The 27,006-nt window shown below is 46.4% G+C and overlaps 1 protein-coding gene across 1 annotated transcript; it reads left to right on the forward strand.

The window, feature by feature from the left end:
• On the forward strand, nucleotides 1-26,760 carry LOC146348824 (somatomedin-B and thrombospondin type-1 domain-containing protein-like). Its single transcript, XM_084854106.1, has 5 exons — nucleotides 1-457; nucleotides 7,092-7,286; nucleotides 12,105-12,183; nucleotides 14,638-14,814; nucleotides 21,929-26,760. The coding sequence occupies exons 1-5, from the start codon at nucleotides 208-210 to the stop codon at nucleotides 22,044-22,046; spliced, it is 819 nt and encodes a 272-aa protein (XP_084710232.1). The 5' UTR covers nucleotides 1-207; the 3' UTR covers nucleotides 22,047-26,760.
• Nucleotides 26,761-27,006: the final 246 nt, after the last annotated feature.

Below are 27,006 nucleotides of genomic sequence, written 5' to 3' on the forward strand. Positions count from 1 at the left end.
AGATGAGAGAGTCCGGGCTCCGCGCCGGGACTGAAAGAGGGAGAGAAAGCGAGCGCGCCGGCCCGGTGCGACCGGCTGCGGCGGAGCGGCGGCGCCCCCCGTTCCCGAGGGGTCTTCTTGCGCGGCGATCGCGCGCCGCCCAGGGGGTGCTCGGCGCTGCGCGGTTCCCAGCAGCCCGCCTGCCTTTGGGAACGGCTGGGGAGAGCCATGCTGGAGGCGCGCGCCTGCTGGAGCCGTGGTGCGGGGCGGCGGCTGCTGCTGCTGCTGCTGCTGCCCCTCCTGGCCGCGCCGGGCGCGGAGAGCGGCTGCGCTAAGCTGGGACGCTGCTGCGCGGGCAGAAGCCTGGCGTGTGTGAGCACCGGCTGGAGACCGGACGGATCCCGCGGGCCCTGCTACTGCGATCAGGCGTGTCCTTACACCTTGGACTGTTGCCATGACAACCAGCAGGTGTGCCCAGGTGCGTCTGGGGGGGGCAGGCAGGTGGAGGGCGGATGAGGCTGCAAGTGGTGGAGGCCGGCGGCTCCGATGTCGGTGGGGCTGTGCAGTCAGAACCAGGCAGAATTCTAAGGGAGCTATCCAAGGTGCCGAACCCATTTTGGGGGTTGAATTCAGCACTTGGGATAGCTCCTTTACAGTTCTGACTGCAACCCAGAATGGCTGCACAGCCTCACCGAAATTGGAGCCACCAGCCTCCTCTGGCTGCAAGGGGGACAGGAGGCTGCCGAGCTCGGGAGCTGGGGAAAAGAAGTTTGTGGGCAGCCTGCTCCTATCTGGGTCTACTCAGAAGTAAGTCTCACTGATTTTAATGGGATTTACTCCCAAGGCGGTGTGCCCTAGGATTGCAGCGGTGCTGTGTGATCTTAAACATCTTTTCTTGGAACTTAAGTATCACAGAGCTCAGTGGGTGTTACACACTAGTGTAGCTTTCTCCAATCTAGTGTCCTCTAGATGTGCTGGACTACAACTCCCATGCTGGATGGGGCTGATGGGAGTTGCAGCCCAACACGTCTGGAGGGCACAAGGTTGAGGAAGGCTGCCTCCTAGGAAGTAAGAATTTTTTGGATTGCAGACTAAGAGAAATGTCAGAGCCTCATGGCTTTCCTCACAGCTCAGTCCCTAACCTCTGTTTGTGTGCAGCTATACATTTCCTATAGGGAACTCCAGGCTAGAAGGGATGCTCCTGCCATACAAATGAAGATCATTCATGTGTACATTGTTAACATGTGAAGCAGCTGACAGCTTATGGTCAGAAGCATTACTGGAACATAAAAAGAGCCATGCTGGATCAGACCAAGGGTCCATCTAGTCCAACATTCTGTTCACCCAGTGGGCAACCAGCTGTCAACCAGGAACCCACAAGCATGACACGAGTGCAACAACACCCTTCCGCCCATGTTTCCCAGGAACTGGTGTACATAGGCATATTGCCTCTGACACTGGAGGTAAAATATAGCCATCAGGACCAGTAGCCATTGATAGCCTTCTCCTCCAGAAATGTGTCCAATCCCCTTTTAAAGCCATCCAAGGTGGTGGCCATTGCTACATCTTGGGGAAATGAATTCCATAGTTTGACTATGTACTGTGTGAAGAAAGACTTCCTTTTATCTGTCCCGAATTTCCCACCCATCAGCTTCATGAGATGACCCTGGGTTCTTGAATTATGAGAGAGCGAGAAAAATGTCTCCCTATCCACTTTCTCCACACCATGCATAATTTTGTACACTTTGTCATGTCTCCCTTTACCATCCTATTTTCCAGGCTAAACAATCCCAGCTGTTGTATCCAGCCTCTTGATCGTTTTAGGTGCTGTGGGGAGAGGTCATTACTTTTTTAGCCTTCCCCAAGCTGTCTTCCTCCAGATGTTTTGGCCTACAGCTCCCACCAGCCCCAGCCAGCATGACCAGTTTAGTGTTGATGGGTGTTGTAAGCCAAAACACCTGGAGAGTCCCTGCTTGGCGGATTAATATTTATTTGTTTTGTGGTTGGTCCTTGGCATTCAAAGCAGGTTCGTGGAATGATGGCTCACGTTCAGCTAGGAGTCAGGACCTCAAGGGTCCCATAAACTCTGGGAAGGGGCTGTGGCTCAGTGGTAGATCACATGCCTTGCATGCAGAGGGTCTCAGGTTAATTTTCCAGCATCTCCAGTTGAAAGGATCAGGTTGCAGGTGATGGAAATGACTTTTGACTGAGACCCTGGAGAGCCACTGCCCGTCAGAGTAGACAAGGTGGACCAGTGGTCTGAGCCTGGTATAAGGCAGCTCCCTACATTAAATGCGGTCTAGCAGCTTGATGCCAGGAGGAATCTTATGCATGTTTACTTGGGAGTATGTCCCACTGAACTGGTTGGGGCTTACTCACTGAATGAGTATGCCTAGACTCATACTATAATGGTGCTTATGTACTCTGAGTGAATAGGTGAGAAAAATAAAAGTGTGTTTTGCTCTCACTGCTATTTCAAGGCATGTCTGGAGGAGGAATATTACTCCAGTTTGTGACTGCACTAATCACAGCCTGTAGATATCCACACATGCAATTGTAATGAAATTACAATTAGGTGTTTTTAGACTCTGGACTTAATGGCTTTATGCATACATGTAGGGATGGGCAAACTCACCGTAGCACGCCCCATGCGCCGCTCGCCAGACCACCGCCAGCCACCTGACCCTGATCTTTGTGCAGTCCGTGGGTGCCTGCCGAGTGGTGTGTGGACTCCCATTCCCTCGCTGAGCTGCCATTTTGTGTAAAAATGGTGGCTTGGCCTTTTTTTATGAAAGGCCATTTACACAAATGGTGGCTGTAAAGTGGCCATTTATGCAACATTACAGGTGTAAATGTATGCCCGTAATGGTGTGTAATTGGGCGCTTTATGGCTGCCATTTGCATAAACAGCCCTTTGCGAAAAAGGCCAAGCTGCCATTTTTATGCAAGATGGTGACTCAGCAAGGGAGGGAGGCTCAGCGAGGGAGCAGGCAGCCACACGCTTGCCCAGCTTAGTGCATGCCGAGTCAGGCAAGCATGGGGATCCACTGACTGGTGTCCGGGGGGCCAAGCTGGTGAGAAATTGCCAAGCTTGAAGCGCCAACTGGATGTCTGCACCATTGTACTTGCCTTTAAAGTGTGTGTGTTTGCTTGCGTGTTTAAGTTCACAATCATATGCATGTTTATACAGAAAAAAGTCCTACAATTCCCAACATTCCCCAGCATGGCTGATAGGGGAATGCTGGGATTTCTAGGACTTTTTTCTGTCTAAACATGCATAGGACTGTGCCTTAAAGCAATTTGGAAATGTTGGCTTGAGAACTGATAAAGTAGTAGAACTCAGGGGAGAACGAGTGTGTGTGTGTGTGTGTGTGTGTGTATGTGAAAACTTCGGAATAAGACACCCAAATAATTCTGAGGTTATTTATTTATTGGACTTATAGCCCATTTGTTCCCAAGGGCTTGGTACAGGCAAGAGTAGGCTAATTGTATCCCATCTCTGTCCACCAAAGATCTTGTTTGAATAACAACGGTATGCATACTGCAGAGTTCTGGCTAACAGAAATCTTCAAGGGAAGAGAGTTCTAAAGCACCTTGTGAGTGCTTCCGGCCACCCTTGTGACACTTGAGCACAGCAGATTCAGGAGCACAACAGAAGACAGATGCCCTGACCCCATGACAGTTGTTCACATTCTTTGGCTGGAGTCGGACAGGAATAATGATGGGCATTATTGCCAGGATTTACAGGCTAATTTTTTCTTGCAACTTTTCCCAACCCAGTACCCTCCAGATGGATCGGACTACAATTCCCACCATCCACAGATAGTGGTGGGCAGGGATGATGGGAGTTGTAGCCAACACATCTGGAAGGTGCCGGGTTGGGGAAGGCTGATCTATAGCCATTCTGTATGAGGGACAGAAATGGGAGAGGGTCCTCTTTTGGTAACAGTCTCATAAGCAAACCTCTCAGGATTAATCATATAAATAATACAATATAAGGCTTCTGAAACATCTGATGGCTAGATGCTGTTTCTCACGTTTAAGCTCTGGGTATGTTGTATTGTTGCAAATAAAGGCTCAGTACCATGCCCGCATCAGAGACTGGAAATCCGTGAGTCTTGATGTTCTTGAGGTTACTCTGAAAAGGTGGGACCGACTGTGTCCTGTTGCAGTAAGCTGCTATATGTATTGTCATAATTAGGGCTGTGTGTGTATTCTGAACTTTATTTTTAAAAAGCCAAAATACTCCATGCAAAGCTATAAACTATGCAAACTAGCAGATTTATCCTGCTTCTGCACGTCATCAAGAAGACCAAACAGATGATTGACACTGAAGCCCTATGCACAAAAGGATCTGTAGGTTTGGGGGCACAAGGCACAACTCAGACATAGCCATCTGATCTGCACAAAAATCTAGTCTAAGCCAAATAATGCTTGTATTTTACAAGTGGGAAACACTGAAGCAGAGAGAGAAGTGGTTAGCAGAAGGCCAGCCATGGCAGAGAGAGGCTACATGCAATTTTACTCACTGTTGTTAACCAACCAAGATACACATTCTTGCAGATCTACCGTAAATCACCCAGAGATCCTGAGCCACTTTCAACCTGCCCAGTGGTGCAGTGGCAAATTTGGAAGTGCAGGCGCTCACTGTGACACTCCCCATGGCCACACCCCCATGGACAGTCCAAAAATTCAAGCTGCTGTGTTGATACATATCAATTAAACCAGTTGTAGTAGTGGTTTACACTCTCCAGTGTAAAGGGCACCTTTTTATGATGATCTTTTTGTTTTTCTTTGACATCAAGGTCGTGCTGACAAATCACTGGAAATCCCACTCAGACCTCTTTCTGGCTTCCGCAATTTTGCTGGATGTCTGCATGCTGCTCTTTAGCACCATAAGGACTAGAATCTTTAAAAAAAATGTTAAGACTCCCAGGATGGTGAATACTTAGCCTAATGTAGAATTTGTCTTGTGCAAACCCCTCCACACAACTCCTGTTACACTCAATTTCACTCACCACGTATCCATAAAACCTTCCAAGGGACAAATATCGCATATGCCAGTAGGCAAACAAAAAGAAGTATGAGGATATTTATTTAGGCAGGAAATTCAGACAAAATAGAATTATTCCTCTCCTCAAAACACAGGTTGGTTGATAAACCTTTAACAGAGCTATGAAAATACAAATCCCGTATTTTATCCCCCATCTGTTGTTGATTTATATATCAGCATCATAGTCTTAAGTGGTGCCATCTTGTGGAATTCTACAGTGTTTTCATTCTGTTTTGTTTTTAATCATTTATGTGGACCTTCTTACATGCAAAATGTTCTATTATCTTTATCTTTTGTTTGTCCTCCCAGCAATCTTGTGAAGGTACTCACTGTTACTCCCATTTAAAATACAGGCAACTGTAGCTGAGCACATAAGAAGAGCCTTGCTGGATCAGACCGAGGGTCCATGTCATCCAGTGCTCTGTTCACATAGTGGCCAACCAGCTGCCTATGGGAAACTCACAAGTAGGACATGACTGCAATAGCATCTTCCTGCTCATGTTCCCTAGCTGGTATACAGAGGGAGCATTTACTGTATACTGTTTATTTACTGTATAATGTATACTGTATATTTACTGTATACTAGTATACAGAGGGAGCATTTTACTCTAGAGTAGGTGCAGGTGTCCTAGTCCAGATCTTAAGAGCCCCCTCCCATGCTAGGGTCCAATGTGGATTGGGGCCCCTGTGCATACTCTAGAGTAAAAATGAAAAACGACGTAGCTGCTAAACATGGATTTAAAGTAATGTCTGTTTTGGCCCCTAGTTGGCAACTGTGGTTTGTTTGAGCTTCCAGCCTTAATGCTTGGTGGATGCATTTTTGAGTTAATCTTTTGGTGGTTGCTAAATCATGGCTCCTTCCTGCTCCTATCTGACCCATGTGATGCAACGGATCTGTATAGGCGCAATTGTTTGACAGTGCAACATATGAATTGCAGTAGTGAAAGAACTTTGCATTGGATCCTGTCTTGTAGAACAGACAATTGGACTCAGTTATTGGACTCCTGCCCATCGACTCTGATGCAATCCCATTAACTTTGATGGTTACTGTGGAGTGTGGTGTGGATTACTTGCAGCTTCTCTTCAGTGCACATTGGGCTTGATATCATAACTATTCTGTATGTTGCTTATTCATTTTTTTTTCCTGCCACTACAGTCTCTTAAGGGCTGTTCGCATGACACAACAGCCCACCATGGGTTATTTAACCCACAGTGAGGTAGTGGTATGTGCAGGGTGCTACAGCTGCCATCTTGAATACGCAACCCCCTGTCTGAATGCAGTGAAACAGTTGATTTGCTAGAAGTATAGCACCAGCACAACTGCTGGCAGCAATGCTGTCTGGAGGAGAAATGCAGAAAGATGAACTTGCTGAAGTTCAGGCAGGCTGTTCATGGGAAAGCCAGAAACGAGAGATCAGTGCTACTAATCATAGCTGTCTTTGCTAGTGGTGGATTGCCTTGGTGACTGAGAAAGGCCCAAGTGATGTCAGAATCAACAAATATATTTAGATAAAAAAATCTACACATTGTGTTTTGCATTACTCATACAGAATAATCTATGTTGTCTGATATTTCCACATTTATGATGTAGCTCAGGCTTGGTGGGTCTCTACAAACAGCAGAAAGACGTGGTGCGATGCTGAGTTGGCAAAATGGTCTATACCACTTCAAGCGGAGGAATTACATCTTTTAAAGCTACCTTATGTCCCCACCCTGCAAGTGCAAAATTAGTACAGCAGATAGAAGGGCTAGGCTGGGATCTTTCTCCCTGATTCATTAGCTTGCTACTTAGAAACTTGTTGTGATTTTTTTTTTTAACATGCAAGAATATTAAAAAGTGATATCTCCTTATGGCAGAATGATCAGATCTAACTGTTTCTTATTCTGCCATATGTCTGGACTAGGACTTGGGTCAGAAACATTATCTATGTTGGACATCCAAGTTCCGATACTCCTGCTCAGCAGAAATGGATCCGAGTTCTTTTCTGGGAGAATCATGTCAAGTTGCTAATGCGCAGGGTGGGCACAACTGGAAGTTTTCTTTTTGTCGTTCCTACAGTGGTCCCTTGTGTGGTCTCCGACTGGAGCAAGTGGAGCGGCTGTGCAGAACCTTGCAAAGCGACGTATCGTGTCCGAAGGAGGCGTATAATCCGGGAGCCAAGAAATGGTGGCAGAACATGCCCTCCTCTTGAGGAGAAGGCTGGCTGTTTGGAGTACTGGACTTGGCAAGGGACAGAGTGCAAGCAGCCCTTCAGTAAGTGGAGCAGGGCACCATTTTTGATTTTGTGTGGTGCGTGGAGGAAGATTCTTGGCAAGGTTCAAAGCCTGCTCTTGGATGCATTAAAGATTAAGGGTGAAAACCTATGGGCTAAACGCGCAAAGGATGTAAGGCTCTGCTGTGGGAGCCTTCCATCCATCCTAAGCCCTGCCAGGAGAGCAGGAGGAGCAGTGGGGGCTCTTTTTCCCCCTCCATCCTCCAAAATAGCTTTATACATTAATTGGGCCCCTAAGCCCATCTAATCCTCCCTCCCTGCTGGGGGAACGATGGGAGCTGAGAGGCCTTTGGATTGAGTGGATGCACAGCTTCTCTCCTCCTACTCACTGCTCTACCCTCAACACATTTCCTCCCTTCACAAGGTCAGACTTCTGACCTTGGGAAAGCGAGCCACCACAGAGCTTTCTGTAGGGGCTTGGGTGGGGGAACTACACTCAGATCTTCGCCGAGGTCAGGGCTCTGTCTCTGGCCTTGGAGCAGGAGATCTGCTGCACCCTATGACACCTCAGACCCTGTCCAGGGGCCAGAGGATTGCTCTCTAAGTTGCCAAAACCTCAGTGTCTTTTCAGAACATTTGTTGTAGTTAAGTTTTAAAACTAATATTATAGCATAAGAACATTGTGAACACCTGCCAGATGGCCCTCCCCCTTTTAAAACTGGGCACAATTTTAGGGCACAATCCTATGCGTGTTTAGATAGAAAAAAGTCCTAGAACTCCCAGCATTCCCCAGCCAGCTATGCTTAGTTCCCCTTGGTTGCTTTGGCATGTGTAGCTACCCATAGATGTACTTTATGAGTTAAATCAAAAGTCCTTCTGTCAAGGTTCCCCTTATGACCTGAAGCCCTTGAGCAACTCCTTAAGGATCTCTTGCTTCCTTAAGAGTCCCACCTTCCTTCTTTTAAACTTCCCCTTCCCAGTAACATGGGGTTTAGGCTGTAGATGTGGCTGATGCTCTAGACACAGGGTTTAACTACAACAGTTTACTTGTAGATTTAAAGCAAACAAATTTCAACCAAAAGTATTTACACAATAGAGCTGAGTGATACAAAAGGCATTAAAATAAAATAAAATTGCAAAATGCAAGTTCCTTTACCCTAGCTGTCCTTAGACTTTTCTAGGCTGCTCCTTCCTGCTCACTCTTCAGACTCCGCTCTCACTTCAGGCTCTGGCTGTCTTTTCCCGGCTCTTCCTCTGGCTGCAGCCTGGTTTTTCTGATTCTTACTGTCTCTCTCACTCTCTTTATATACCCTCCTCTTTCACAGCTGAAAGTACTGCTTCAGACCTGAAGAAATGAAACTTAACTGGAGAAATGAAACTGACACTTAACTGGAGAAATGAAACTACTCCTCTCAGGGTTACCCCCTCCCAACAGAAAACTCCAGGCCTCTAAGCCTGACCTTTTTTTCCTTTGTCTCTGTAGGCCTCCAACTTTCACACCCTTACAGGGTGAAACATTTTTTTGTCAGCCCTTGGTAGACAGGAAGAGTGGCCATGTCTGCTCCTTTACAAAAGTCAGTCCTCTGTTTGAAGGGCTGTCAGAGGAGAGGCCTCTGTTTGAAGGATTCTCCAGTCTGTTTAAAAATAACTGCAAGATGGGAGAGTAGGGTCCTTGACGTTACCCATCAACAGTAATTTATTTAAGGGCACAATCCTATGCATTTTTAGTTAGATAAAAAGTTGTACAGTTCCCAGCATGCCCCAGGCAGCATGGCTGTCTGGAAGGATACTGGGACATGCATATTGGATCCTTGCCCCTCTTGGCTTATAAAAACCAGCAGGGAGGGAACAGCCAGCTGAGCTAGGGAGGTGATTAATGCCTCCTTGTGAGAGGGAGTGGTGCTGGGCCGCCTGAAAGAGGCGGTGGTGAGACTACCGAAGAAATTCTCCCTAGACCCAGAAAACTTTAACAATTATAGGCCAGTTGCAAATGTTCCATTCCTGAGCAAGGTCCTTGAGCAGGTGGTTGCCAGCCAGCTCCAGACACTCTTGGATGAGACCGATTATCTGGATCCATTTCAGATGGGGTTCAAGCTGGGTTTTGGCATGGGAACAGCCTTGGTCGCCCTATATGATGACCTATGTTGGGGGAAACACAGGGGGAGTGTGACCATATTGATTCTCCTTGATCTCTCAGTGGCTTTTCGTACCATTGACCACGGTATCCTTCAGGGACGGCTGTCTGAGTTGGGAGTGGGAGACACTGCATTGCAGTGGTTTCGCTCCTGCTTGGAGGGTTGGCTCCAGAAGGTGGTGTTTGGGGAATATTGCTCAGCCCTGTGGATTCACCAGTATGGGGTTCCACAAGGGTCAGTTTTGTCCCCCATGCTGTTCAACATCTACATGAAACCGTTGAGTGCGTGTTACAAAAATTGTGTTCTTTTCCCTGGTAGACTTTCCAATTAGTTTACCAAGAATGAGAGGAGGCAGAGATCTGGTCCAACACGATTTTATTCTGCAGAATAAGGCAACCCTTGGGGCTAACGCTCCAACAAAGGTTACAATCAAGTGATGTGATTCAAAAGTTTATATAGGCAAGACCTTTGGGGCTGTCTTACGCTTGCGCTGTACTAATCTCTTTGTCTAGCTGAGAGGGAAACAGAAGACAGGCAGCACCTTTGACATATCTAGGCATGTGCAGAGAGCTAGCCTTGTACTCCAGTAAACACATTCTTGGCATTCCTGAGTCTCTGATAAGGCGCTGTGTCTTTGTTTAGCATGGCAGTCTCACACTGAGGTAAAACAGACATAGCCTAGCTTATAAAATCGTGGGATAACAGACATACTACAACTGAAATTTCTATAACATGCGGTCATCTATAATTTTGGAGTGCAGTGTCATCAGTATGCTGATGACACACAGCTCTGTTTCTCCTTTACATCATCTTTAGGTGACGCTGTGGATGTGCTGAATCAGTGCCTGGCTGTGACAATGGCCTGGATGAGGGCTAATAAACTGAAGCTCAATCCAGACAAGACAGATGCTGTTGGTGGATGGCTTTGCTGACCGAATGGAGGGTGTTCAATGTGTTCTGGATGGGGCAGCACTCCCCCGAAGGAGCAGGTCCATAGCTTGGGGGGCTTCCTGGAATCATCTTTGTTGCTTGAGGCTCAGGTGGGCTCAGTGGCACAGAGTGCCTTCTACCAACTTCAGTTGGTGGCCCAGCTACACCCTTATCTGGACAGCGATAACTTGGCTTCAGTTGTCTATGATCTGGTAGCCTCTAAGTTAGATTACTGCAGTTACTATGTAGGGCTGATTTTGAAGATAGTTCAGAAGCTGCAGCTTATGCAAAATGCAGCAGCCAGATTGAAACTGGGGCTAGAAGGTCCACACATATAAGACCAACTCTGGCCTGCTTGTACTAGGTGTCTACATACTTCCGAGCTCAATTCAGGGTGCTGGTTTTGACCTATAAAGCCCTACACAGCTTAGGACCGCAATACCTGATGGCCTGCCTCTACCGAAAGGAACCTACCCGTACTCTACATTCACCATCTAAGGTCCTCCTCTGGGTGCCCCCTTGAAGGGAAGCTCAGAAGGCAGCAATGAGGGAGAGGGCCTTCTCAGTGGTGGCCCCCCACTTGTGGAACAAGCTCCCTGGTGAGGTCTGCCTGGTGCCAATATTGTTATCTTTTCGGTGCCAGGTTAAGACCTCTCTCTTTTCCCAGGCATTTGGCAGCACATGATGAGTTTTAATTGGTCCTGGATGTATCTTTAGTTATGACTGACCATTCAAAGTTATTTTTAGTTATATGCCGTTTGTGTGTATATCGTCTGGGTGCTTTTATGTAAATGGCTTTTAAACTCTGTATATTGTATTTTAATGTTTTAACTTCTGTAAACCACTCAGAGAGCTTTGGCTATGGGGAGGTATAGAAATGTAAATAATAATGATGATGCATAGGGTTGTGCCCTGGAGCATTTACCTTGCCCTTTAGCCAAAAGGGATCCCAGACTTGCACCAGGACAGCAGACTGAACAGGCCCATAGTCACAGTCTTCCCCACTATGGGGAGATGGATTGTATTTCTATTTAAATTACAGCTGTTATTTCTAAATTTGTATATCTACCTATAAAGTAGCACGGGCAAAATTTATGCAAATTAGTCTCCTCTTGTCTTCTTTTTTTGGTGATGCATTTCCCCTTTTTTTTGCAGTCTGTGAGTGGCCCCCCTGTAGCCAAGCCCAAAATTGTGGTCTTCAGGTTTCTGCTCCATCCCTGCCAGTTAGCCAAAGGAGCTCCCTTTTCTTGCCCTCCTTTCTGCTACTAGTTCTGTTCTTGTGTGAGCACTACAGTCTTGGCTTGTTAGTTCAGGCTAAATATTATATCCCTCTTGGTCTTTCTTTCTTTCTTTCTTTCTTTCTTTCTTTCTTTCTTTCTTTCACCAGTGTTGCTGAGACCAAAATAAAATCTGTGGGCTGGAGAAGAGTTTGAGTGGTATATTTTTAAATCAGGATATGTTTTTCTACCAAACCTGCTGAGAATTATTACTAAAATAGCTTGTTCCCTCCTTCCTTGTTACTGGGATGATGATAATAAGCAGGCCTGTTATGACAAGGAGGTGTTGTAGAGAAGGGCCGGAGAAGGATTCCCATTTCTGTTCAGTGGGATGATGAATAATCCCTGATGACATGGAAATATGGGAGAGAATTGCCTTCCTGCCAGAGGGAAAATGAAATGGCATTAAAGACCATAAATGTCCCAGTCTTTATTGTTCTGCAGACGTAAGCAGGCTTGGGGCACAGTTGTCGCTTATCATGTCTGCTGTGTTTGCTTTTCTCTTTGATGTGAGCAGTCCCGGCGTTAATAACCACTGGAGGCTATGGGAAATCAAGGAAAAAGCGTGCTGTGTCCAACGAGAATGAAAGAACTGGGTAAGTAATGTGCTCGGGCACTGTAGTCTATAGCATTGTCATTGCTGTGCCCCCCGCAAGTCATACGGTGGTATTTTTGTTACTTTTTAAAAAGCGGGAGGGGTCGGGCAACTTGGTGGGTGCCAAGAAATGTGTCTGAGGGCGCATTGGTGCCCATGGGCACCATGTTGTTTAACCCTGGTCCAGAAGTAGTTTTGCCAGTTGAGTGAATCAGGCATAAAGCTGCACTCCAATGTCCTGGGAACAAATTCCACTGAACACAATGGGATTTGCTTAAGATCATAAGAAGAGCCCTGCTGGATCAGACCAAGAACATAAAATCCTGTGAGGTACGTTAGGCTAAGAGTTAAGGTCACCCATTTAACTTTGCTGCTGAGAGAGGTGATAAGAACATAAGAAGAGCCCTGCTGGATCAGACCAAAGGTCCATCTACTCCAGCATTCTGTTCACACAGTGGCCAACCAGCTGTCGACCAGGAACCCACAAGCATGACATGAGTGACACAAGCACCCTCCCACCCATGTTCCCCAGCCACTGGTGTACATAGACATACTGCCTCTGATACTGGAGGTAGCATAGAACCATCAGGACTAATAGCCATTGATAGCCTTCTCCTCCATGACTTGGTCCAATCCCTTTTTAAAGCCAGCCAAATTGGCAGCCATCACTATGGCTTGTGGAAGTGAATTCCATTGCTGAACTATGCGCTATGTGAAGTCTTTTTATCTGTCCTGAATCTCCCACCAGTCAGCTTCATGGGATGACCCCATTTGGTTCGAGTATTATGAGAGAAGGAGAAAAATGTCTCCCCATCCACTTTCTCCACACCATGCATAATTTTGTACACCTCTATCACATATCCCCTTTCTTGCCTTTTTTCTAAGCTATACTTATGGGAAGCCCACAAGTAGGACGTGAATTAAAGTTAAAACGTGGCTTTTCACCAAAGCCTTTGAGAGCTAATTGAATTCCCTAAAGTTGCACACTATTTTAACTGTTTTATTATTTTAGATTTTCTAATTGCTATTAGCTTATTTAATGGTTTAATATGCTTTTAGCTGTTTAAATTATTCATTTTTTTATTGTTTACATTGATTTTATCTGTACACCACCCTGAGATCTTAATGATATAGGGCAGGATACAAATGTTTTAAATAAATAAATGAAGTAGAGCCTTCTTGCTTGTTGTTCTCTAGCAGCTGGTCTTGAGAGGCTGTGAAGGTTTGAGGACAAGAAATTGGGTGGGATAGCTAATATCCTGGAAGACAGAAACAGAATTCAAAGTGATCTTGATAGGCTGGAGCGCTAGGCAGAAAACAACAGAATGAAATTTAACAGGGATAAATGCCAAGTTCTGCACCTAGGAAAAAGAAACCAAATGCATAGTTACAAGATGGGTGATACTTGGCTCAACAACACTACAAGCGAGAAGGATCTTGGAATTGTTGTAGAAAACAAGGTGAATATGAGCCAACAATGTGACATGGCTGCAAAAAAGGCAAATGCTATTTTGGGCTGCATTAATAGAAGTATAGCTTCCAAATCACGTCAAGTACTAGTTCCGCTCTACTCAGCACTGGTTAGGTCTCATCTGGAGTACTGTATCCAGTTCTGGGCACCAAACTTTAAGAAGAATGCAGACAAACTGGACAGGGTTCAGAGGAGGGCAACAAAGATGATCAGGGGACTGGAAACAAAGCCCTACAAGGAGAGACTGAAAGAACTGGGCATGTTTAGCCTTGAGAAGAGACGACTGAGGAGACATAGGATAGCACTCTTCAAGTACTTGAAAGGTTGTCACAGAGAGGAAGGTCATGATCTCTTCTCGATCATCCCAGAGTGCAGGACACAGAATAATGGGCTGAAGTTACAGGAAGCCAGATTCCGGCTGAACATCAGGAAAACCTTCCAGACTGTTAGAGCAATACGACAATGGAACCAATTACCTAGGGAGGTGGTGGGCTCTCCAACACTGGAGGCACTCAAGACGAGGCTGAACAGGCATCTGTCAGGGATGCTCTGACTTTGATTCCTGCATTGAGCAGGGGGTTGGACTCGATGGCCTTGTAGGCCTGTTCCAACCCTACTATTCTATGATTCTAACAGAAGCGAAGGGGGAAAAAGATCAGGCTTAGAGGCCTGGAATTTTATGTTGGGAAGGGGTAAATCTGTAAATACCTTTAGTTGTAAATTGCTTGTTTTAAATCCATTAAGTAAACTGTTGTAGTTAAACCCTGTGTCTAGAGTGTCTACAGCCTAAACCCCATGTTACTGGGAAGGGGAAGTTTAAAAGAAGGAAGGTGGGACCCTTAAGGAGGCAGGAGATCCTTAAAGGGTGGCTCAGGGGGCCCAGGTCATAAGGGGAACCTTGACAGAGGCGTTCTGCCTCTGACTTCAGAGCCAGCGTGCATGGGCTTGTGCTGCATGTCACTTCCTCTGTCACTTCTGCGGCAGGTATTGTGTCGAATTTCAGCTTGCAGCCATCGCAGAGGGATGCCTGCATGGGAACAGCTCATACACCCACTGGATGAAATATCTCAGTGAAGGACACACAGTGTGTGTGGAGTGCCAGCATCCAGCCCTGGATTCCAGGAGTCTGCACTGCTCTGGGGATGGCAGTGGAGCCAAAAAGTAAGAGTCACCCTTTGTGTCTTGCTCAGTTGGAAACGTGTATCGGATCATTTCATTTCACCCCACCAAATCTCTCCATGGCTGTGAACAGCCTTCCCCCAACCGGGTGCTCCCCAGATATTTTGGACTTCAACTACCATCAGCCTCATAGGAATGCTGGGAGTTGTAGTTCAAAACATCTGGAGGGCACCAGGTTGGGGAAGGCTGGCCTACAAAATTCTGGGAGGATGTGAACAGTGAGACTGGAAAACCCCTGTGTTTCACGTTCATTCATCCTCCCACATTCGCAATCAACGCACTCCAGGAAGCAAGGCTTCAGGCTAACACGACTTTATTAGTTAAGGACTAGTTTCTTTACAAAAGCAGAATCTAGAAAAGTCTCATACTGTAATGAAACAGTTAATCCACACATCTACGAATATCAGTAGAGGAGACGAGGTGGAAGTTAGAAAATTGCCAGCAGTCTGGGCATGAACTTCTTGGCCAGACTGGTCACAGGGATGCCCCTCCCTTTGGGTGGCTCCCTCCTACATAGGCTTCCACGAGTGGCCAACGTGGCAGAGTGTCTGAGTCCTGCCTATAACCTTTCCCGCTTCACTCTGCGACGGACCCTAGCATCCCTCGAGTCACGCCCCTCGGTCTCCTCCTCCCCCTCCTCCAAAACTTGGGTTCTCATGGTGGAGGAATGGGGAAGCCATTCAGGCTGGGCCATCTGTGTGTCAGTGTCCTGGGAAGAAAGTCTCGCCATATCTGGGCTCACTAGGGAGGGTGCCTCCCTCTGTTCTAGCTGTCCCCATTCAGATTCTGAATCTGAGCTGCCAGGCATCTCCACATATTGAGATTCATTCCTGACACTGCGGTAAGAGAAAGGGGGGCTGCATTGCATACTCCAGGGCTGTCGAACCTCTTTCAGCCCAAGGGATGACTTCAGTTTTGGAGAAGCTCTCAGGGGCTGCATTCTAGTGGTGGGTGGTGCCAAAGGCAAAAGGGGCGGGACCAAAAATACCAGCCTATTTTAGCTTCAAGCTCTTACTTAGACCTCAGGAGAAGCATTCTAACCTTTTAGAATGAGGAAAACATGTGCAAAAGCTGAGAAACCACCAAAGGATCAGTGGTCAGGAGGAAAGGAGGTGGGGCCAAGGAGAAGGGGGCGTGGCCATCTGTCAAATCCCGGAGGGCTGGATTGGGACCCTAGGTGGGTGGATTTGGCCCATGTGCCGAAGGTTCAACACCCTTGGTATACACCATATGCTTGGTTCAGGTCCTCCTCCTGAATATGCTACTACAGAAATGGGTCTTAAAGGCTGGTTCACACCTGCAGATACATCATTTGCTTAGTCTACACTGGCAGCTTGAAGCAATACAATTGAGGAGACGTGAGAGTTCTGGATAGGTATGGGGGAAAAATTGGTTCATTTCATGTTTTTGTGCAAACATACCAAATTTGCAGTACCCGAAACTGTACATGGGAACATAGTTAAACATCAGTACCCACACTTTTCGGAAGTTTGCGCTCAAAGTTCACACATAAAAAAAAAAGTTTATAAAATGTGTATATAGTACAGAAACGTGCACACAGAAATAGGTATATTACAGAGAAGTGCATTCAGGAACACTTTATTTTGGGGAGAATGGCCCGCAAAAATGCATATAATTTGAAAAATGCATGCAAAATGGGTACCTTTTGGAAAATACTCATGAATTTTTATGTGGACTTAAAAAAATCGCCAGCTGATGCAGAAATGGGATGGAACAAACTTAACTTTGGGGAAATGAGAAAATGAGCGAAATTGAACTTGATGGATTTGGCCATCTCTAGTTTGGTGTGGTGTTAGAACCGCATTGGCTGATTCACACACTGAAGTAATCACTTGATGTTGCACTTATTAAGAACATTCACATGACTGAATTGTTCCTGTGGGAAGCATGTTGGCTCAACCAGATCAGTTCTTAATGCATAGCAACTAGGAATGCATAATTCTTCTCTGACTATTGCTTTGGCAGTGCTTTTAAGGTGCCTTATTTCAGGACTCCAAATAGATTTCTCTTTAAACATAAACTAGGTTTATTAGGGGTTTTAAACACACTGTAGAGGTCAAACCCTTTTAGGTAGGGTTTATTTCTGGCATAGAATAAAAACAAACCTGTTAGGTATCCCTGCCCCCTCCTCCCACGCCCAGGTCTTTGGTATATTGCTGAAAAAGTCAGTTTGACAAGAGCAATAATAGCAAGTATAGCTGTTGAGAGATACCATAAAATGCAGTAAAGATGTAAATGAAAGTTAAAGCCCACAGCCTGACAGTGGAATTTGCCCCTGGGCTGAAAGAGGTTCAACAACTCTGATACAGAAAGAGTTCACAAATGCATGTTCATCATGCCTTAGTTGTCTTGCATAGAGAAATGAGCTGCGACAAATTAATTACCACAAAGAGAACTTTCTCGTCAGCTGATGCTAAGCACTAAACTTACTCACTAATGATGTTTTTACACATCTCTCATGAGTGTCGTCAAGGGTAAATCAACTTTGCAAAGAGCTAGACTGCACATGACGTTAAGTCACATGTTTAAACAAGCACACTTAACCTGGCTGCTTTTATTTTGGAGAAAAAGCCACACCACTCTTCTGTTGAAAACCACCCTCTACCTGGCTGCTGTTTGCTCCCAAAGGAGCTGTTTGCAGTAAACAGCAATAAGGGCGCAGATGCACAGCTGGGAGGGAGCAGTTTTCAGAAGGAAACTGGCATGGGATCTTGCAGCTGCTTTTTCTCCAAAACAGGAGTCAGGTTAAACATGCTTGTTCCAACAGGTAACTACCGTTGTGTGTGGTTTGGCCTAAAGATTTTATTGATTTTGTACCAATGTAATGCTGTCAAGGTTTACCCCAAAGAGACCTGAGAATTGTAGTTTGAGGCTGGTGAGAATTTTGTATTAGAAATCCTAAGACCGTCTGACAGAACGACATTTTATGTCATCCTAAGGAAAGAAGCAGACTGTTTAAACCAGTTCAAAGTGGGGGCATAGATAAGCCAAATGTGTTCCATAACAAAGTATTAAGAGATCAGGCGATGGGCTTGTGTGTATGAACCACTCAAAGTAGAACAATGCAACTTGCCTGTGTAGACACCAGGGGTGGAGAACTAGAATAGGGTGGGAGGCTGCATGACACCCACAAGTCCTGCATGGGCCAGATATCCGTCGGTGGGGCCATAGCCACTGATGTCATCTGGTCCCAGGTCAAAACACTGGCTGGAGCTGATCCTGCTACTGCTTAGGTCAGGGACCCAGTTTTGCTGCCTGTGGGCTTTCCCTGGCTGGGGAAAGCCCACACACAGAAAAGCCAGCCCGACCAAAGTGCCGGGTGACGGAGCGCTCCTCCATCCCATGCCTCAGTCAGGTGGCTTCACCTGCCCAGCACCTTTCACCATTGGGTAGGATATGGGTGGGCGAAGCACTTAGCACACTGTTCCAATTGGGAGGGGAAGTGGTGCAGAGGGGAAGTCCCATTGTTCTCTCCAATCATGGATCAGAGAGTACTCTGGGGATTTCTCTCCCTGCTAGTCTGCAGGGGGCGGGGCTATAGGAAATGGGAGGGCTCTCACGCAAGGCTGTGCGAGTGGCTGTGCTGGCTTGGTGGGCCAAATTTGGCCAGAGGTCCTCTGTCCTTGGTGTAGATGCTAACTTTTCCACTAAAAAATTGAGGGCAGCCATGGCAGGAAAGGGTAAAGAGGGGACAGGGAAGGGCCAAAGCTCAGTGGTATAAACACACATTTTGCATGTACAAGGTCACAGATTTGATCCCTGGCACCTCCCCCCAAATTAAGAGAGGGCCTCTGATAGCAGGCCTCAGGGCCGGTGTCAAGGGTAGGTGTGGTCGGACATCTGCCAACGGTCCACACCCCAACGGGTCCACTGACAAGAGTCCTCTTTACCATTGCAACCTGCTTGTTCACCTGCCTCTTACTCTGGCCCACGCAATGGTGTGATTCGAAACGGCAGCGGTTGATGCCAGGGCCTACTTGCTCATCGGCTCTCTGCCTGACAAGCAAGCAAGTAGCAATGGGGACAAGGAGCAATAGCTGCTGGTGGCAATGTTGGTGAGAAGGCTGAGTCACTGAGGGTGGGGGCCCATTGGGGGTGACTTGCCCAAGGGCCCTCCAAAATCTAAAGCTGGCAAAGCAGCAGGTGATGGGAAGGACTTGTGTCTGAGACCCTGATGACTGCTGTTGATCAGAGTAGACTTCAGTAGACTAGATGGGCCAGTTGTATACAACCCCTGCCCCTCCTGGGATCCCTTGTGGATGAAGGGTGGTTTATGAAGGTATAAGGCAGCTTCATATGTGCAGGTGAAAAACCTAAACATGCTGAGACTAATCTTCCCCACTGTAGTGTCCTCTAGAAGTTTTGGACTCCCATTAGCCCCAGCCAGACTGTTGGTCTGATCCAGCAAGGGTCCTCTTATGTTCAGAGCAAAGTGCTTCCTGAAGCATGATTGGTTCTCAAAGTCTGCCGCCTTCCAGCATCTGCCACCTGAAGCAACCATCTTGCCCTTGCTCCATTTATGTCATGTTCGTGGGCAATTTATCTTTCCTTGTAGGTCGGGATGGGCAACCTGCGGCCCTCGAGCTGTATGCAGCCCTCAGCCTCATTTCAAAAACCCTCTGCATGCGAACAGTTCAGACCTCTGGCAAGAGCCTTCTGAGCCTTCCCTGGGAGCCCACTGCATAAAAAGGAAGAGGGAGAGACAGAGAAGGGGTGGCAGCAGGGCTGGCCCTACCATTAGGCAGAGTGAGGTGGTTGCCTCAGGTGGCAGATACTGGGAGGTGGCAGAAAGGTGCTGGAGGAGACAGCTGTGTGTCATGTGGCTTGTTCTGCACCTCCTAAGCTAGCTTGAAGCTTTCAGGTGTGGTGGAAGATGCTGTTTCATCACCAGTGTTGAAGAAAGATTCAACTGCCAGTCCAGTTAGCTTTTGAACATGGAATGGGAGGGGACGCCATCTTGTTCTTTATCTCAGGCAGCAAAATGTGTTGGGCCACCCCCTAGGTAGCTGAAAGAGGAAAGGGGTGAACTATCCACTTTTGACTCTGGCTTCTGCCCACTGCTAGCTTCTGCCTTGCTCGCTGCCCACATGCGGCCCTTGACAGAAAGAAGGTTGACCACTCCTCCTATAGGACAAGCACATTTTGAGGGGTCATTTTTTGCTTTCGTTGCTGCGATCTCCTTTTTTCATCTTTAATAAAGCAAAAGAAAAGAAAAAAGGAAGAATTGGGCTCAGAAGACAGCTTTTGCTGAAGCTCTTGGGAAGCGCATCACCAGTTATGAAGCTGGCTTAATGGATTGATCTAATTTTGGTCTCGCATGTGTACAGTTCAAAGCATTTTGTTGCATTAGCTGAGCCATGTTTGGAATGTCTCACAAGGTCACGTCTCCTGCAACTGGGCCAGTTTGTCAATATACCTTTCCTCCTAGTTTCTTCCTGAAATAGGCTTTGAGGCATTGGTCAATTCAACTGGGGGATGTGGTGACATGAAGATCTGCCAGTCTTGATTACTTGAGAAGAGAGAGCAGCTGGAGAAAGTCTTTAGAATGGGTGGAGAGAGCATGCATTCTGGAGATGATTCATCTCTTACAAGGGTTCAGTGAAGGGACAGGATGGTTGTGAGGCATCATCACTCCCTCTAATAGCAAACTCAGGTTGTGAGAGCCAGGAGGATTGGAGCCAAAATAGGGCCACTGAGAAACCTAAGGTTTGAAGAAGCACAAAACCTATTTTTTAAAAAAGAGCCAAGTCAAGTTAAAAAGTGGATGCCTGTGTGCTGCAGTGGCATTTGTGTCTTTCTCCAACAGGTACTTTGAAAGCCTAAAACAATCAGCCTTTAAAACGATGTAGCGATTTTTAGTACATTAAAAAAGGGTCCTAGAAGATTCAAGCCTGAATAAGTAGTACTGACATTTGCAAAGAGCATGCATTGGGAATTGCTGGAAAAACCATTGCCTCATGCCTGCAAGGATTAACTGTTCCTTATGGTTTGCAGTAAGATGTGGCCGTTGTGGAATGCAGTTTTGTTATGGACATTTATGTACATGCAGATGGGGAAGGATGTAAGAAACTGTTTTTCTAAGTATAACCTTGTTTGCATTTCTCAATCAGCAGGTCCACATCTGGAAGCGATTAAAGGCCAGTCTGCACATTACCATCCTAAAGTGGGGGCAGCTTGAAACTAGTCTCTAGTCCCTTCAGGCTTTCCTCTACAACGTGTCCTGCGGTTCATCCCATGGTTTGGCTGCTTTGCTATGAAGGGTTTCCATATTGCCAGGAACTGAGGGTGCGGCTAAAGAACCCTCCGCCCCAGCCAGATTAGTCTTGTGATCAATTGCATATGAACAAATGAAGCTGCCTTAGTCCCCTGATTGGTCTATTCAGCCCAGTAATTTCTACTCTGACCGGCAGTGGCTCTCTAAGGTCTCAGGCAAGGGTATTCCTAGCTCTGTTACCTTTTATACTGGTGGTGCCATGGATAGAAACTAGGGCTTTATGCAGGCAAGCTTGTGCTCCATCATTGAGCCCTGGCCCCTCGCTGTTGCACATTAAGATGGTGGGATGGAGAAGGCACCATGTGGAGATCATTTGAAGCAACTTCTAAGTGCTAAAATATAAACCACCTCTTGGTTATGTGCAGATCAGGAAAGACAAACACTTACAAATACACAATGCGCTTCATTGTACTTCAGTGCTGTACAGTTAGCCCTACTGAACCTCCAGGCTCTGGAAGAGAGTTTTGGTTTCTCAAAATTACTATATTGAGCATCCCTATTCATCGTAATTGGGGTCAGTCTGTGAGTAGAGACTGGCAGCTGATGGTGAAGTGTGTACAAAATAATAATATTTGGATTGACGGAACTTTTTTTTACACTGCTTGTGCAGTCATCTGAATCTGCTTGCTCTCTGCATGACAGACTTGCTGAACTCCTGGCTGACCTGCTGGGGAGAAAATAGTGTGTGCTTTGATGCTGCTCTTGGAGAAGTGAATGCATTGTATCACCACATGCTCTTTCTTTCTTTCTTTCTTTCTTTCTTTCTTTCTTTCTTTCTTTCTTTCTTTCTTTCTTTTACAGAAACCAGCTACTGCACTGGCAGGCTGTGGGAAATCCAAGATGTAGAGGAACCTGGAAGAAAGTTCGCCAGCTGGACACTTGCTCTTGTCCTTCTGTTCACAGCTTCTTGTTCATCTGACTTCCACATAATTCCCTCTCTGCCTTGAGCCTTCACTTCCTTGCTGGGTCTCATTCTCAAAGGTTCAGCTGTGAAGTGAGACAGCTGGATCGCTGACCGATACATTCGAAGATCAGGGCACGGCTGCTTTCAAGATCCGTCGCCTGGTGCTATAGGACATTCTTTGGATGTCACAGGCCCTAGCTTAAGTTCATGGTATTTTTATTTTAAAGCACCTCAAGTGGCAGGGTTTAAAGAGGGACCTCTGCACGAGAGACACAGGACAGTAAGGTTTGAGACCTGCTGACAGACGATGTTGAGAAGTGATGAATAGAGGGGTGAGTTTGCCCCTGCTCAGCTTGGGTTGATTTGGAAATGTGCTGAGTTATTTCCAAAAAAATTGGAAATAACTTTCCTCATTTTCCGAGTCAAGCCGAGCTTTGTATGTCATTCACCTAGCCCTCCTGACCCCCCAACTCTCTTACCCCTTTCTTTTCTACGCAGTTAATCTGTTTGGGGCAGCAGTGGTGATGCTTCAGAACAAATGAGGCAGATTAAGGGGGAGCAAGGGAGATCTGATCTCTTCTACTTCCTCCGGCTCTCCAATGTACTTATTATGAGCACAGGGTGGAAAAGTCCCATTGGGAAAAGTAGTTTGGGGGGCATAAACTGGGAATTATTTTCCTGTTCAGACTTAATCCAAGTCAGATAAGAATTTGGGGGCTTGTAAATTCACCTATCATTTTAGGCAGGCCTTTACGAGCCCCCACAGCTCATAACCTGAGCCTGAACTCGGAGAACTTTGGTGGCATTGCTAGTGACCGAATCCTGCACATTCGGAGGAAAAAGTACTGAATGTGGTATTGAGCATAGAACTCTTGATTCCTGAGAATCTTCTGCTTTCATTATTGTATTGTATTGTATTGTATTGAATTGTATTGTATTAAAGGCAAGTTTCTAGCCCTTATGGCTGCTGCAAAGATACACTCAGAACTATGGGGACAATGCCTCCTGATATCTCAGAAGCTGGAGTGGGGTGGTCAAATACGATTTCTAAGGGGCTGGGCTTCAGTTCTGTGGATAGTTCCTTTCCCTTCATCTAGCAGAAGCAGAATAAATGTATACAAAGCAAGGCCCAAATGCCTATTTTTGCATATTTTTACACTAGCCACAAATTTTAGAGCTGTCTCTGTGTGTTTCTTTCATGTAGAATTTACAGCCAGCCCTGCACATTGTCAACTGAATGGATGGACTGATCTGATTGTCTACACAAGTTAGCTGCTTTAGATGTGAAAATGGAAAGCATGCTGGTGGTTTTCCCACCTCCTCCCCTCCCCTCCTTTGCCATACCCTACCCAGAGGACTCATTCCTTAAACCTGTGCACAAAGCAAGTTGCCAAAGAAATGTCGGCATTTAGGCCAAATGACACGTTGCACAGGTGATCTATATCTAGAGGAAGGCCAGGATCTCTTCTCGATCATCCCAGAGTGCAGGACACGGAATAATGGGCTCAAGTTACAGGAAGCCAGATTCTGGCTGAACATCAGGAAAAGCTTCCTGACTGTTAGAGCAATACGACAATGGAACCAATTACCTAGGGAGGTGGTGGGCTCTCCCACACTGGAGGCGTTCAAGACGAGGCTGGGCAGCCATCTGTCAGGGATGCTCTGACTTGGATTCCTGCATTGAGCAGGGGGGTGGACTCGGCCTTGTAGGTCCTTCCAACCCTACTATTCTATGATTCTATGATATCTTTCCCCTGTGGCAGGGAATGGGACCCTTTCAGCCCAGGAGCAGATTTCCACTTCAGAGACGCTCTCAGTGGCCACATTCCAGAGGGGTTAGATAAATTCCTGAAGGAAAAGGCTATCCATGGCTACTAGTCTTGATGGCTATGCGCCATCTCAAGTACCAGAGGCAGTGAGCCTATGTACACCAGTTGCTGGGGAACATGGGTGGGAGGGTGCTGTTGTGCTCAAGTCTTGCTTGTGGGTTCCTGGTCGACAGCTGGCAGGCCACTGTGTGAACAGAGTGCTGGACTAGATGGACCCTTGGTCTGATTCAGCTGGGCTCTTATGTTGTTATAGGTGGGTGGAGCAAAAGGCAAAAAGGCCGGGCAAAAAATACCAGCCTGTTGTAGCTTCAAACTCATGTCAACTTTTTAGTATGGGGGGAAAATGGCAAAAAAGTAGGAAAACCACCAAATGATCAGGGGTTTGGGGGGAAAGGGGGTGGGGCCACCTGGGGAACTCTGGAGGGCTGGATTTGGCCCCTGGGCCTGAGGTTCCCCAATCTGTCCCTGTCAGATTATGGGGAGCTTTAGGAAGCAATTTAGATCAGTAAAGCAGCATTCAAGGGAAGGTTAATAGTAGAGCTGTGCGCGAATGGCCTCTCAAAATTCTCCAGCCTATTTTTAGGCAGAGAAATTGGGAGGGGGGAAAATTTCACTGAATTTCTCCTAGGGGAGGAGAAATTCTCCAACAGTTTCTCACAGATAGGTCTTGCTATTGGCAGGGGTCGTGGCACAGGTAATTTCCCTAAGGGTTCTTGGTTTATTGCAGTGCTTCTGTAGGTGTCGACAGCATCAACTGTGTTGAGGCTTCCACTCTTCTGAGGCAGAATTTTGTATTTCCTTTGGTGGTATTTTTGAGCTGTGAGGTGGCCAAGGGTGCTGTGTGTGTTTTCTCTCTCTATTACACATCCTTCCGTTGCTCTGCAGCCTCCCAGGCCACCTGCACTTTCTGAACTGGAAAAGCCCCATGCGAGGAATTGCCTCATGATGTCTTCCTCATGATGGCTTTAACTGAAGTGCAGGAAGCCAAGGAGGGTTCAGGCTGCCACAGAGATTATTGTACAATGGCTGACAGGACACTCATGTGCACCCCTCATCCACCTCACAAGTAAGGTAAGCCCAAGAACCCCAAACCCAACCCATGAGAATTTCTCCAAAATTTCTCCTCCTTTGAATTTCTTTCCAAAAGCAATGTCTTTTCTATCAAATTGAATGAGAACAGTCAAAAAAATGTGGTAGAAATTTTCAGCACAGCACTAGTTAAAAGCCCAGCTAACTCTGGCCCCCTGCAGTTGCTTTAAGGTGGAAAGAAAAACAGTGGGAGATCCAGTGGCGGATTGCTTGTCTAATATGCAGCTTGGCCTATTGTCTTCATGTACTCCCCTTAAGCCTGGGTGTAGCCTCCAGGGTTATTTGCTGGGCAAGGAAATGAAAGACCCCTTGGATTAGTTTGTGCTGATTGGTGCAGACTTACAGACCACACAAACCTCTCTGTAAAGCTTGGAGATGCTTGACTTTTCATTTATTGATAGGGATGTATGGATTGTGTAAAATCCGTTCCATCTGTGTTTCATGGATTGTCAGGTGCCTTTTGTTCCGTCGTTCGCCCATCAAGGGAATCGGATTTTTTTAGTTTCTGAATTTGCGCAAATTTGTACATGCAAAAAAGTGCCAATTCCCCCCAAATGTGCATTTTCATTCTTTAGCCTATGGGGGAAATGCACACTTTTTGCTATTTTTAAATGTTTTCCCTTTCTTTTCTATGTTGACATTTGCGCAACAGTCAGGAGAGTTAAAAAAAATAGTCTGCAATTCTGCAGAATCTGCCTGACAGGAAAAGCTGATCTGCTGCAGAATCTGTGGGTTGGATTCATGAAAATCCGAACTCATTTGGTTCCATTGTGGACTCTGACAGCCCTACTTATTGACTGGGTCCATACAGCATGACAACCTACACTCAAGGTTGAGTATGGCTTGAGTGTGAGTTGTCGTTGAACTGTGGCTTGTTGAAACATGGGTCGTCGTGTTGTATGAACTCAGCCACGCTAACAAACCATGGTTCATTACGCACGAATAACTCACAGTTCACAAAAACAAACCACAGGCTCTCTTTATGGGTTAGTGATTAACAAACCATGGTTTGTTAGCATGCCTGGGTTCACACAACATGACAACCCACACTCAACCTTGAGTATGGGTTGTTGTGTGAACTGAGCCATTGGCACTTGGGAGTACTATGGATATTGGAGGGATTAGGCTGGGGAGATCAAGGAACTTGGATATTGTTGCCTGACTTCCTTGTGAGGTGCCTTACATAGGGTCAAACAAGACATGATGCTCAAAATCCATGATTACAATTGCCTGCAGTAAAAAAATATAGCAGCCAGGGCACCTGGAACTGGATTGGGAGCTTAGTGCTGGGTGTGTGTGTGTGGCAGGATAGTTCCAGACCATTTTGCCTTCCCCTGGAGCTATTAATGTTCTTTTTTAACTGTCAGCAGGTGCTTTGACTTGGATTCCTGCACTGAGCAGGGGGTTGGACTCGATGGTCTTATAGGCCCCTTCCAACCCTCCTATTCTATGATTCTATGATCCCAGTCTCCTGCATTGCTTCTAGTTGTGTCCACGCTTACAGCTGGCTCGTATGCATATTTACTGAGAAGTAAGTGCCACTCACCTCCGAGGGGCTTACTCTGAAGTTAGTGTGTGTAGGACACCTTAGGCTGCTGTCTTGTACACTTTACCTGGGAGTAAGTCTTACTGAACACAATGGGACTTACTTCTGAGTAAACATATATAGGATTGCATCATTAAGTAGAAATATTCTCTTGTGCAGCTCTGAGCTGTTAAACTTTTCTGCATTAATTTGTATCTGAAAATAATGGAAGTATTTTCTCTCTGTAACTGTGGGATTAAAGCAATACTATTATTTTTAAAAGTTGTTCTGACTACACTTGGTTGTTTTTCCTACTGAGGCAAATTCCTGTATTTACAGCAGAGATGGGGAACCACCGGCCTGTGGGGTGGATACAGCCTGTGGGAGGCCCCCATCCAGCCCTTTCCCTTATCTCTGATGGGAGATAAGGGATTTCCCCTCCTCCTTCCCAAGCTGCGAGTGATGCTTTTAGAAGCCCAATTATGCTGTGGGTAGGGGCATTTTGGGGGGATTGGTGGGGGGAGGTTGATGC

The sequence above is a fragment of the Heloderma suspectum genome, chromosome 4 (assembly GCF_057233095.1).
Source record: "Heloderma suspectum isolate Gila_16-S chromosome 4, 16-S_ref, whole genome shotgun sequence".
In the NCBI taxonomy this organism is placed as follows: Eukaryota; Metazoa; Chordata; class Lepidosauria; order Squamata; family Helodermatidae; genus Heloderma; species Heloderma suspectum.